Below are 14,411 nucleotides of genomic sequence, written 5' to 3'. Positions count from 1 at the left end.
TATATACAAAGCAAGACAGTGAAAGCTTGACAAGTATTGCTGCCACACAGCTAAGGAAAGCTTGCACCAGGAACGTGACAACTGGTCAATAACTGACTGTACATCTAACTGTCTTGTGTTTGGAAGGTTGCCCAATTCTGAAACTTCTGAGTTCTCATTAGTACTTTTCCTGCTGACTGGTAAAAACTGACATACATAAATGTGTATAAGCAACCAGAGCATGTATGATATTGCAGCAGGCAAGACAGCTAAGTATGGGAGGTGTGAAGTGCAGTCATGTGTGGGTGGAGGTGTGTGGTGTGTGCTGTGTGGCTGACAGCCTGACAGGAGGCTGAATACAGAGAAGAAGAAGAGCTTCATGTCTGGACAGATTCAACAAGGTTCAGGAAAATTTCATAAGTAAAAAATGAAGACATGAATTATTTAGTGTATCAAGTTATTCCCATAGTAAAGGGTGGAAGCTGATGAAATGTGTCTTTCTGGTTTTGGAAGAAGGAAATTGAGTGGGAGATGAAATAATATCTTAACTTTCAAAACATCGTATGTGAAACCTACAAACTTATTCTAAAATCACTTTGTCATTAATATATATATATATATATATATATATATATATATATATATATATATATATATATATATATATATATATTATTTCACTCTCACTCAATACCACTTCATTCCTCTCATCACAAACTGGCTGGACATCCCCTCACCCCTGTCACTAATGGCAAATATGCATATCACATACATAATGCATATTCAACTATATTTAATTTGTAAATGCATACACATACATAAGAGTATACATATGTGTGCACACCTACATGTGAGCCTAACATATCTTAAAATTCCTTGAAATTCTCTTCTCTTCCAAGTTCTCAATGAGGAATAAAAGAGACCATGTTAGTTTGATTTACCTCACAAGCAACATGTAATGAAATTCTGTTTTGGGGATAGAAACATTAATGAGGATATCCTGCTTGACTCAGGGTTAGTGAGGTACAGCAGTGGTCTGAGGTGACACAACTGCACTGAGACAAAACATTCTGGAAGAGAAGAGAGACAGCAAGAGAGACAAAGAAAGAGACAGACAGAGACAGAAAGAAAAAAAGGAAACATGACTGTCATCATAGTTATCCACACTGTCAGTCATAAGCTACTGCCTCAAGTGTTGATACGTACAGGACGGGAGAGACCATTACAGCATTAGGCTGGGAAGGAAGGAAAAGACAGACATTTTGTGGAAAGGACATGAATGTCAATCCAGATCCTTTGCCACAACACTGCTTGGGGCAACATGCATATCACTACTACACTGAAAATAAAAAGCAATGTTGTACTCAGCAGAATGTGACTCACTAAGAAAATGCATCACTATCACAGTCACCATGTTGATGACACCATCAGCAAAAAATGCAGTCAGATTAAAAAGAATTGGTGAAGCATAAAATCTTCTAATCCAAGTCAGCAAAATACAGAATATGAAAATATGTATTATTAAACTCTCAAAATTATCAAGGAGGGGAGTAACCAAAGGGGGAAAAGTCTATGTATTCCAATTTAATGACACATTCCAAAATATTTGTAAAGATGACTTTAGAAATAGGTAATTTAATGCACTCATTTCCAACAGGTTGTAAAGGAAGGCATCTGGTTCCCAAACAAGTCGTTCATATCTGTAGCTAATTAGCTTTGTATGTGATAAATGACATTGATTAGCCATTAACGGGTTGCTCTAAGAGGAGAAGGATTTGTAATAACCTGTGAGAGAGAGAGAGAGAGAGAGAGAGAGAGAGAGAGAGAGAGAGAGAGAGAGAGAGAGAGAGAGAGAGAGAGAGAGAGAGAGAGAGAGAGAGAGAGAGAGAGAGAGAGAGAGAGAGAGAGAGAGAGAGAGAGAGAGAGAGAGAGAGAGAGAGAGAGAGAGAGAGAGAGAGAGAGAGAGAGAGAGAGAGAGAGAGAGAGAGAGAGAGAGAGAGAGAGTGTTTCATCACTAATAAGGATGTTGCAGTGTTCCAGAAATATTTGTATCAGAAACCAAACTGAGACGACACCAAATTTTGACGACCTACAAGCAGACTGTGTTCATGCCACACCAATCCCTGCTGGGCCCTGGATCACTCCATCACCACAATGGTGTACTTTAAAGACAGGGCTAAAAAGAAAGGAAAAAAAAAGTAAGAGAAAAAATAAAATAACAGAAACGAAACATAATGCACTTGGAGAAAAAAAAAAAAAAAAAAAAAAAAACGGTGGGGAACCAAAGTAACACCCAAAACACTTCCTGCCATTTATGTCAGCCATCAAGTGGAGGCTGTTAATGGTAATGGTAATGTTAATCGTCAACATGGCAAGCAGATTCAGTTATTTCACAAATGTGTTAATTACTTTCTGTCTTGTTTATTTTTATTATTATTTTTTGTTATTTTAGCATTATTTCACCTTGTACTAGTTTGCTGTGGTACATGTCTTTAGGTGGCAGGGGAGAGAAGCGACAGAGATGGCCTCCCTTGAAGACAGTCTAGCACAGAACTGGCACACACTTTGGCACTTGTTGTTACTCAAAGCATCTCTAAAGGTGAATCCCTCCCCATCCCAAGTGGCACTACACCTACGCTGTCAGCACAGGTGGATCTGAAGTTACAAGTGAGTTACGTTCCCTTAAAAGTGTTTGCAAACCTAAGACAAATTACAGATGACAAAGATTTTTATTTTCTCTCCACTTTTAATGTAATTTTTTGTATTTTTGTGATATACTTTTATGGATGTATTTCTGTATATGTGCAATTAACACCAAAAAATCATAATAACATACAAATTCATCTACTACACAATAATGGGATTCACCTGTACTATATTGATAAAAAGAAAAGAAAAAGAAAAAAAAAAAATCTTCACACTGCGACTACATCTTGACATTTCCACTTCCCTGTGTGCATGAAATCCTTTACTGACAACAATTAACAATAGAAACCTTGGTACATTTGCCTCAACAGTGCTAGTGCCAACAATCCTGCAGTACACGTCCTTCAAGGGGGCGTGGTGGGGGCCTGATGTGTCCACCTACAACTTACCTTCCTTCACACCACAAAAACTTTCACAGTGACATACAAAACGCATTTACTGAAGGCTAGTCCATGTCAGTATTTCAATCATCACGAGGGAGAGTTTTGAAATAGGCTGGAGGACAGAGAGAGAGAGAAAAAGAGCGAGAGAGTAGTGTGTATGTGTATTTGTATTGTTAGTTATATAATGAGTAGTGTTTTCAATCTACTATGATGATTGTTGTCCTTATTTTTTGATGAAGCAAGAGGCTGGCTTGGTGTGTGATGGATGTAACAGATGTATGAGGATGGGATGTGGTTGGTTGCAAGTTGACATATGGTGATTAATAGTATGTATTCATATTTCATCTTATAATACGTAATATATCTGATACTAAAAGAATAATAATTAAGAGAGGGAGAAGAAGAGGAAAGATCTAGACTGCACTTATCATGGAGCTAGAATGAAGGTCCAAAATAGCATAATAGTTAGTACAATTGAATTCATCTCTTTCTCTCTAATCTCTCAAAACTACTAGAAAATTTCACTTGACTTGAAAAAATTAAGCTTGTTCAAAGATACATTCAGTTCCTTTAGCCATAGATATCAAATTAGGTATACATATTCCTACCCATCACATCATACAATGTCCTCTACACTCATACACATCTCCTCTTGGGTAGTGAAGGTGGTGGATTTATCTGAGATTGATCCTAGAATACTTTATTTCTCTTACATTTCAACAACATACAAGTCTTCAGATATCGAGACTTGTTGAAATTAAAGAGATGTAATGTACTCCTGGGTCAAAGATCTTTCTACACCCCTTCACTGCTCATCTGTCCATATAACTCTATCAACATCCATTCTTGTACATCCATCTCTGTTTTTGCACCTTATGAAATTATCTATCTCTCATCTCATTCAATACTTCATTTACTTTTCTCTTGCATTCATGTCTATCTGTTATCTTACTTATCATAATATATCGCATGTTTTCAGTTATCTATCTGGTGATCACTCCTCATTCATGCATTGGTTGTAATTTAAAGTGATTTTCCAACTATAACTATCTCCATCTACACTTTTTTTCCCCACAGCAATCACAGAAAAGATCAAAACATACTGTGATTTTTCTCTCAAGTATTGTTTTTCATTATTCTCAGCTCTGTTATTTCCATCTCTCTCTCTCTTTCTCTGAACCCTAGACTCTTTCTTGGATAATTAAGAGTAATCAATACTATGCTGAATCAAAACACACACACACACACACACCACAAAGCTCTCGACTAGCTCCTATGCTGATGTTGGACCCTTCACCTCAGTTCAAAATAGTGCAGTACACGCTAACACAGGATGGAATGCAGTACAGGATGTGTTCAAGGGAAGACATCACCACAACATCCTACAATACGCAGCACATCCACTCGTTAACGACACGACTCATTCTCCTTGTGTCCAAACTACAGTACGTACAACTCAACTGGGAGCAGGAAGTGGCTGTGAACACAAACTAAAATACAAGACTAATGATAATAATAAATAAATACTGAAATGAATACAAATTAAAAAAGAACTCAATGAAAAGAAAAAGTGATTGATAATAGTAATGGTGATATTTCTTCCAGTGAAACTAAATATTCAGACTAAAAGGCTTTCTCATATCTCTCTCTCTCTCTCTCTCTCTTTATTCATTACTGTTCATGCTGAAATATTTGTGTAGTAAATGGGTGTAGTTTCTCAGTACCTTACACATCCTGTCCATCCCAGCCTTCACACTCTACACTACAGCCTGGCACTATCTCCTCCCTCACCATTACCTGCACTCATGCCTCACACTCACACTGCATCACCATTCATCCCTGCCACAATGAAAGACTCCTGCTTCATCTTCTCAACTCAACTTCAACTTTCTACTGCAATATTCTACCATGGAAGGAATCTCATCATATTTTTTTACTTAATTCTGATTCTGTATTATTATTATTATTATTTTTTTTTTGCTGAATCATATTTGACCATATTTGTTGTTGTATTGATTTTTTAACCTCTTCAGATTAAAACCTTAATTTTTCATTACCATCATCCCAACATAAATTTAACTTTATATTTCTTAAATGACTTCCATGTTTAAACTTTTACTCTGATACGATATAATGTGAGCTTTTAACATATTTCCTTTTTACACTCTTTGACATTTCCTCACATCCATCTACTAGTGGATCTTACTTTGTAAATATTCTTTATAATTATTATCTAGTCTACATCTACCTTTATCATAATGATACATCCTCTGCTATCTCATATTCATCACTCTATCACAGCCTACAAAAACTGGATTCTGACACAACCATTCATTCCACACAAACAATAAAACTTGAATGAGAGTCTCTTCACACTTTCAGCCACCACATATCACTCCCTAACATTTCCATCTTCCATCTTTCACTCTGCAATGTGTCAGTGAGGCTGCACAGAACTAAGAATAAGTGAGAGGGACAACTAAGGAAACAGCATGGCACCACAACAGTACCTGACGGGTTAAGGATGGTGGGGACGTAGGTGGCGCCGGAAGAGTCAGTGGGGAACACAACAATTCTATAATCATAAACTGCAAAACGATATATATACACAGGTTAGGTATGACAGGAGACAACATAACATAATAAAAAGTATATCATAATCATCAACAAAAGCCAAACTCAAAATCAGATGAGTTATTGCATGATTACTCTGCAACACACACAAGAAAAACACAAATATTTAAACAAAAAATGCTACAAAATATTAATTACTGCATGCATTAGGAAAAAAAAAAAAAAAAAAAAAAAATGAAGATGACTGGAACATAAGCAGGATTAAATGAGGCAATAAAATGTACAATAGTAGTAGTAGTAATAGTAGTGATAGTAGAAGTAGTAAATCAAATAAACATCACTAAAAAGGTATATAACAACAAAAAACCAATAATATATCATGGAATCCCCTCGTGCCCTGTTAAATTCCCTCTCCCTCTCCCTTCCCATCTCAATTCAGGTGTAGACAAGAAAGGACTGAGATAACAACAACACATGGCTGGTGGTTGGCTGAGTAACTGACACATCTAGCATAACATCTCATCTGCCGGGCCAGCTCAAATCGTCATGCACAACAAAACATGCACTGTCTCCGAGGATGGGATGAGGTGTTTCTGGCGGTGACAGACCCCAAGACATGCCTGGCAACACTAGCTCATGGATGCGAAGCAATGCATACCATGACGTCCCTACCAGCAGACATGATGACTTCTCTTCATGTCTGCAGCGCCACAGCCAGCAAGGTCATGGCTAGAAACATGCTCACAAGATTCAAAGAGGCATTCTATGTATGTACACTAAGGATAAAAAAAAGGGACATAAAGAAACTGGTGTAAATAATAATAAAAAAAATATAAGGTAATGGAGTATGCTGTAGTAGTAGTAATAGTAGTAATAGTAATAGTAGTAGTAGTAGTGGTAGTAATCCCTGGTATGCAGACAACAACGATGGCGACAGTCTTTGAAGCTGACAAGCCAGTATTGCAACACACATAGGGGAGAGGTGATGGTGGGAAAAAAGGAACGGAAAATGAGAAAAATGCCGAAAAGACAGTAGGAAGACCAAAGGAGAGTGAGAGATAAATGTGATTCTTACCGGGAGTTGTGGTCGGATCTACTGTGGAGGAGCGAGTCCCCGCTGACGTCCTGTTCTCACCTACCCGAGGCCAAGCAGAGGCAAGGTTAGGAGCAACAGGAGGAGAAGCCCCACAGGAGGAAACATTTTGCAGAGGAAAGACGATGAGGTTACTAAGAGGAAATAGTTGACAGGTTGATGAGGTGCGAGGTATACAACAGTGTGAGTGTGAGAGGGAGACAGAGAGCAATGGTCTATATGGAGTGGTGACACAGTGACACACCTATCACCAAGTATGCACCATGGCACAGGTAGCACCTTTGTAACCCTCAGGAAAATAACCCGCTAACTTCTCACATCATAAAACAATCTAAGAAAATCAATATAGAATAATTGAAAAATTGCATATAGCTAAACAAATAAATTAGTTTATGAAGAGACTATGTTTTTTGTTAGGAATTGCATATCAGAAATACCTTACTGAGATTCAAAAGCTAGAATGAATTTTGAAAGAGTTAAAGAAATGTCTTTCAATAGATCTCTGAAATAACAAAGTTAACAATGTTTCTTACTATATTATCTCCCCAATTCTGCAATAAGAAGCTGAATGATTTAATAAACTCAAGTCATACATTCATAGATCAAATGATGACTGATGCTTTGGTTAGTGTTTAGAACATTATTCCTAACCTCCTACATCAGAAAGGTGTCCTGCAAGATGAACTTCAATGTTAAAAAGACATGACAAAAATTTGTATTTATTACCTAATGCCCTTCATAAGAGAAAACTTCAGGATTAATGTGGTAGTCAGAAATGAGAATATGTATAATGGCACCAAGAACTGCAAGAGAGAAGTGCTTGCCTGACACAGACACAGTGTTTGTGTCCCTGACACCACAATGCTGTACAGTAACCTCCTGAAGCAAGCCTCAGCACAACAATGTATGAGAAGAATAGACATTGAGGAGGTGTCCAGTATTCATAACAAGATATCAAAGGATGATACAAATGTCTAAATGAATCCCAGTTTCTAGATATCTAGATCTACAGGTGAAATAATCTTTTCTGAGATAAAAGATGACTAGCACAGCTTCTAAAGTGAGCAGAAGAGAGAAGGCCGAGAGTCACCACTACTGAAGGAAATGACAGCTCAAGTCTAGCACTACAATGAACCTCAAACACCTGAAGTACAGAGTGCTATTGGTGAAGCTTGGCAAGGCCCTCCACTGTGTTAGTTTGTCTTGGCTAATAGCGATGTTAGTGTGCATCGGTGTTACCAGAGTGACCACCGTATCACCGTACAGCTACAACCACTGTCCTCTCGAAAACCGAGGACTACTACTGCTAAGAGATCCAGAGTGACCACGGCAGCGTGTCTAAAAACACCTCCAATGATGCTTTACCCTGGGGCTACAAGTCAGCCTGCTGGCCCTTAGCCTACTGCCTTAACCACCACATGGCTTACTTTGTAACTCTTTGTGCAATTTAAGTAAAGACAGGACAAATGTGCTTCAATTGTATGACTCAATACTGCACACTCCAATGATGCAATGGTATGGTTTGTTATGCTGCACATGAACAGAGTACATACTGAATGTGGTGCTGAGTACAACAATAGTCAATCCTCTCATCTGATCTGTGATCTGACTCAGTTATTTCCTGGCTAATGATTCAACTGATGGACAGTCTAATATTCTTAACATGAGTAGGTTTCATTAGCAATAATTCATCATACCTGATGATCCAATCTTTACATTTTAATGCATATCAAAGTGTACATTTTTATCAATCAGACAATAAATGTCCTTCAACAAATCTATGCAGTTTATCTTGCATTTCACAACAAAAATTTTGCAAATCAATTTTCCTAAGCATTTATATTTTCAGTTTTCTGTTGATAAGACACACCCTGACAACAAACAAGAACCTTCTGTGAGGAGCAACGATCATACATAGTGACAATAGTAAACCTAAGTGTGCTAAACATCCTTCCCCCCTTCCCTCCCTCCCTGGGGACAGAGTGCAGTACCTTTGGTGGTGACGGTGATGATGTCTGAGAACATGCCATCACCCAGCGCATTCTTGCCCTGCACCTGGATCTCGTAGGGATGGTCGGGGTTCAGGTTGTAGATGGTGACACTGGTGCTGCCTGTGGGCTTCACCTCAACCTGGGACCAGGTGCGTGAGCCCTGGCTGCGGTACCTGCCGGCAGCACCGAGCAAGCATGTCAGTCAGCAATCCGTGACACTCTGCAGTGGTCACTACGGTGCACACTAGTAATGTATTGCAGCTCTTCATTGCTAGCTTGTGAGGGCTTGTCAACAACATATATACAAGAGAATACACATAAATTCTCAATAATAATGATAATAATGATGATGATAATAATAATAATAATAATAATAATAATAATAATAATAATAATAATAATAATAATAATAATAATAATAATAATAATTATAATAATAATCCTAATAGTAGTATGTAATAAAAGTAAAGCAATATAATGCTCAATGCAAAATACTGCAGTCTATCAATAATGAAGGAAACTATAAAAACACAGAAATGGACAAAACACATCAACAAATGTAAATACATGTAAATTCAATGCAGAGAAACTTCAACGAAACACTGTTAGTAAATGACAACGTTTCCATTTACAGGAAGAGAGTTTTGAAGTATAATACCTGAATTCCTGAATGCAAAATACAAGAGCAAATTCACACGCAGTGTTGGGAAACATTATGTAATAAACCGAAGTCCATGTGTATACAAACATAGAACATTTTCATGGTAAACTCTGATTTAGTTTGCTTGTGTGTACTTCATACCACAGACAAACCCTCAGTCCATGCCAAAGCCTTCAAGAGCAAACAAATTATTCTTCTTGAAATAAACCTTTGATAAGATATTCATGTTATATTTGAAAAGTTGGCTTTTTATATAGAAGTAAGAGGTGGACTTGCCTGCTTCCCCTGCAGCGTGTTTCACCAGTTTTCAGGATGAGTGGAACAAAATAAGAAAGACACAAGTTTGACATTTCCGTGATGCCACAAAGTTTCTACACGGGAAAACGCTCACCATACAATGTACTGCTGCTTCCAGTCCTTGCCGCCCGGGTAGCCAGGCAGCCAGGACAGTTTGATGCTGAAGGACTGAGTCTCTGCTGAGATGTTGTATGGAGGGTGTGGGGTGGTGCCCTCCACCAGCAGCTGTGTGGTGGTGACCAGCGTGGCGATCTCGTTGCTCACCACACACTCGTAGTATGCGTGGTCACTCTTGTGGAGGTTACGGATGGTGAGGTTGCCGCCGATGATGCTGGTGCGGTCACGGGGAAGGTTGTGGCTGTCACGCTGCGGGGCGAAGAGGAGGAAGGTCAGCAGGGTGAGGGCAGGGAGCTGAAGGGACTGACAGGGTGAAGGGTGATCTTGTTAATGTTACCTGCTTCACTCAATCATTGTGAAGGCAGGGAGCTGAAGGGAGTGGCAGGGTGTAGGGTGATGTCCTGCTGTTGCCACACACTTCACTTACCCACCATGACTTGCCTTTCATCTAGTGTGTGACTGAAGCATGTTACTATCATTCAATATTTCCTTACATGCTCAGTTCCAGCAGCCTTCATGGTAGCTGATAATACATAGTGAGAGAAAATAAGGATAAAGAAAATAAAGTTATGTACATAATCAAAGTCCTTTTCTGTTGTTTTTTAGTGTCTATTCTTACACTAGTATGTCACACATGGCAATCCAACAAATGAATCTTTGACAATTGGTGGGAAACAGTACATTTGAACACACACACACACACACACACGGGAGACAGGGCCACACGAGCATAAAGCCCGGGCCCTGTAAAACTACAACTAGGTAAATATAACTAGGTAAATACACACACCTCAAACCCTCATTTGTACACACCCTCCATGAAAGACAAGACTTACTCGGCGCCAGTTGACCTTAGGGGTGGGGGAGCCCTGACCACCACACACCAGGGTCACCTCCTCCCCAACCTGGCCGTGGTACTGGGGCTGGGGTCTCGGGGTGATGATGGGGGGATCCCTTACTAAGACCTGCGGGGAAACAAAAGTCAGAAATAATGTTCCTCTTGTTACACCTTTGATTAAATGTTAGGATGCAACAGAAATGTGTCCCTCACCTCCATGTCCCCTGAGGCGCCGGCGGTGGTATGGGGGTTGTAGGGTGTGCAGCTGTAACGGCCCTGGTGGGATTGGTTCACCTGTAGGGGCACAACGAACTGGTCTTAACACTTTTTTTTTTTTAAAAGCAAGAAGGGAAGCCAGCAAAAAAAAAAAAAATAAATAAATAAATTAAAAAAAAAAAATAAATAAAAGGCCCACTTGAATACCAGTTCCCTTAAAGATATAAAAAAGAATTAGCCAAGAGTCAGGGACAAATGTCTTGAAACCACCTTCTTAAAGGAACTCAAGTCATAGTCTGTCACATTTTTTTTTTTTTTGTCTGATGTTCTTCTTTATCAGATTGGATGGGTGATATGCTCCTGATACTTGAGTTGTTGTGGAGAATACTGTACAGGGACATCTTGCTGCTTCCCTTATTTCCTTATGTTTTTTTTTATTTAATAAAGTTCTCTTCTCTAGTGGTCATCATTCCTGTGTCTTCCTTCACACATCCACAGCATTCATTTATTAACTACCATGGCTAGAGTTCAACATAAACAGCTTCTGCCTTGGTGAAAATGGACACACCTATGAATGTTCTCTTGTCTATGTACTAGAAAAAAAATTATACTGTATCTTATCTAGTGGGTATTTTTTTTTTTTTCCGTTTTGTTTCCCTTTGGCCAGCTTCCCCCTCTTACATAAAATAAAGAACATAATTAACCAACCATGATATGTCCCTCAATTTTGACTGACTCTTATGAATCTTTTGTGGAGACTATAATTCCAGTGAGCCTTTTTTTTTTTTTCTAATATTCACTTTTTTGCCCTTGGTAGTTCTCCCTCTTACATAAAAAAAAAAAGAAAAAATGCATTAAGATATGATATGAAGCAGTAACAGTTGCCACATGGAGCACTTCCGGGACATCAACAGCAAAGTACCAGTGTGTAATATGAGCACTGTTTTCTCTGCCAACTGTGTGGAGCGTGACTGATGGCATAGCAATATATTCACAGCAATGTTTGAAACCTCACTAATTAAAAAGCGTGATAAATTATTGGCAGATCACACACACACACACACACACACACATCAACACTGCATACAAATATCGTTTCTCATCAAAGTAAACTAATTTTTCAGATTTACATTTATATTTTATTCAATTTTTTTTTCTGTATGATAATGTTTGTGTTTTGTTGTGAGAAGGTTATTTCTATTGACGTCCTGACAGTTTAAAACCTTGGAGCATATATTGTTGAGCTTTTCATTAAGGGAAAAAAAAAATAAAATAAATATATAAACATATGAATAGAATAAAATAAATTGGTGAGGGAAAAATCAAATAAATATATAAACAGATAAATAAAACAAAACAAATAAATAAAATAAAGTCGCAAGTATGTACAGTAGTAGCAAATAAACAAATAAACCAACCAAAAAATGAACAAATGAACAAATAAACACATAAAGCCCAGAGTACAGGCAAACAAACAAACAATACAAAACAAATAAATTAATAAATTCCCAAGCAGCAGAAAAAAATAAAATAAACAAGATAAAATGAAAAATAAATAAATCCTCAAAGCAAAGGAGAAACACAGACATTACCCCAAGCACTGCCCACCCTCGCTCTCCCTCCCTCCCTCCCTGGCTCTCTACCTCCCTCTCTCCTTGGCTAGCGTGAAAACAATAAGCCCAACCCATCCCAGCCCAGCCCAGCCCAGGCTAACCTAGCCCAACACGGCCCAGTCCATCCCGTGGTACAGTGGATCCGTGCGTGCTTTGGGGTCCGAGGGGTCTCCAAGCGAACGGGTTCGAATCCTGTCTACGGTCTGAGCGTAGGTTGGGCTTCCTCACTCGGGGCAACGGTTTCCTAGCGGGTGGGCTTTGAAATAGGAGGCACCCTTAATAAGTATCTCCTTTAGCCCATAAATTCCCGTGAAAAGCCCACATGGTATAAAAAAAAAAAAAAAAAAAAAAAAACTCAAACCAACCCAGCCCAGTCCATCCCTACTCAAACCAACCCATCCCAACCCAACCCAGATCAGCCTAACCCAACCCATCCTGTACCAATCCATCGACCCAGCCCATCTCGTCCCATCCCTCAGTGGCGCACCTTTGTGATGAGCAGCGAGCCGTTGTTGAGTTTGACCACCGTGCTGTCATTGTCGGCATCAAAGAGGCGCTTGTCCTTGATCCAGGTGACGAACTGGATGGGCGGGTTGCTCTTGATGTAGCACTTGATGATGCCCTGCTGGCGGAACGGGAGGTACTGCACGGTGGGGGTAAACGTCACGCGGGCTGGGTCTGCAAACAACAATAGGACACTGGTGAGGTGGTAATGGGAAACAGAGGAAGAGGTAGAGGAGGAAGAAGAATGTGAAGTACGTAGTGATATAAAGGAAAGAGGATGAGAAAGAATGTGAAGTGGTGCTGGGTCTGCAAACAATAGGACAGTGTGGTGATGTGGTAGTGTGATAGAGGAGGAGGAGGAGGAGGAAGAGAAAGAATGTGAAATGGTGCTGTAGGGTTATAGAAAATGTAGCAAAGACTGAACACGACTGTAATCAGGCCCACATTCTGAAACACTTCCGCGCCTCACATGCAGCGCCTTCACTATTTTCAAAGGGTTCTAGTTAAAGTGCCACTGGTTTCTAAGGGTGTTTCTGTAATTCTAGTGACATGTTAACAAGTTTTCTGCATTATCAACAGGAGAAATACTCTTGAGAACTCGGCTAATCGTCTCTGTTGTCTTTGAAAATGGTCGCGGTAAGAGAGGGAAGCGATTTTGAATACAGGCGAAAGTGGGGTGAAAAATGCCCCCCCCCTCCCTTCCCAACACACACACACACACACACACACACACACACACACAGGTCTGCAAAAATGGGCCGTGTGGTAAAGTGGTAACGCAGGAGTACAGAGAACGGAGTCTAGACTGAACACAACAATCAAACATGACTCGATAGGAATACAAAGAAGATGCCTTGAAAACTACTACCTTTCCAACACACACACACACACACACACACGAGACTGTTGTGGGCAATAAAACACTTAATTTGTTGTAGTGTACCAATATTGATTAACGCGCTGATGAGAGTCCGAGAATACAATTAGCAGACACTACAGTACACCAGGACAGTATTTAGTGGTATTTTGTTGCTCTTGGTATTACGGGAAGGAGGTTTCTCTTGATGTAGGATGATGAGTGTTAAAGGTCCGTATTCACAAACGCTCCGCTCTCTCACCACGACCGTTTTCTAAGGCCACAGAGATGATTAGCGGGGTTTTCAAGTGTTTTTACTGTTAGTAATGTAGAAATCTTGCCATTCTGTCTCTAGAACCATAAAAATATCTTAAAAAACGCTCTGCTCTCTCACCACGACTATTTTCTAAGGCCACAAAGATGATAAGCACGGTTTTTAAGAGTGTTTCTCCAATTAATAAATGTAGAAATCTTGTCTAGAAATGGAAAAAAAAAAAAAACTTAAAAATCACTCTTCTCTCTCACCATGACTGTTTTCCAAGAGATGATTTACGGGGTTTTCAAGAGTGTTTCTACAGTTAAT

At 39.3% G+C, this 14,411-nt stretch overlaps 1 protein-coding gene across 1 annotated transcript in view; it reads right to left on the bottom strand.

Annotated features, from left to right (window-relative positions):
- The window catches only part of LOC123504962 (protein turtle-like), a 178,367-nt gene that overhangs the window by 33,992 nt on the left and 129,964 nt on the right, over positions 1 to 14,411 (bottom strand). The window contains 7 exon segments of the mRNA XM_045255933.1: positions 5,579 to 5,656; positions 6,718 to 6,777; positions 8,727 to 8,899; positions 9,779 to 10,050; positions 10,638 to 10,766; positions 10,853 to 10,933; positions 12,956 to 13,146. Coding sequence (XP_045111868.1) covers positions 5,579 to 5,656; positions 6,718 to 6,777; positions 8,727 to 8,899; positions 9,779 to 10,050; positions 10,638 to 10,766; positions 10,853 to 10,933; positions 12,956 to 13,146 — 984 coding nt within the window.

Source organism: Portunus trituberculatus, chromosome 17 (genome assembly GCF_017591435.1).
Source record: "Portunus trituberculatus isolate SZX2019 chromosome 17, ASM1759143v1, whole genome shotgun sequence".
Taxonomy (NCBI): domain Eukaryota; kingdom Metazoa; phylum Arthropoda; class Malacostraca; order Decapoda; family Portunidae; genus Portunus; species Portunus trituberculatus.
Note: the sequence above shows the minus strand (reverse complement) of the source record. Positions and strands in the feature narration are given on the sequence as shown.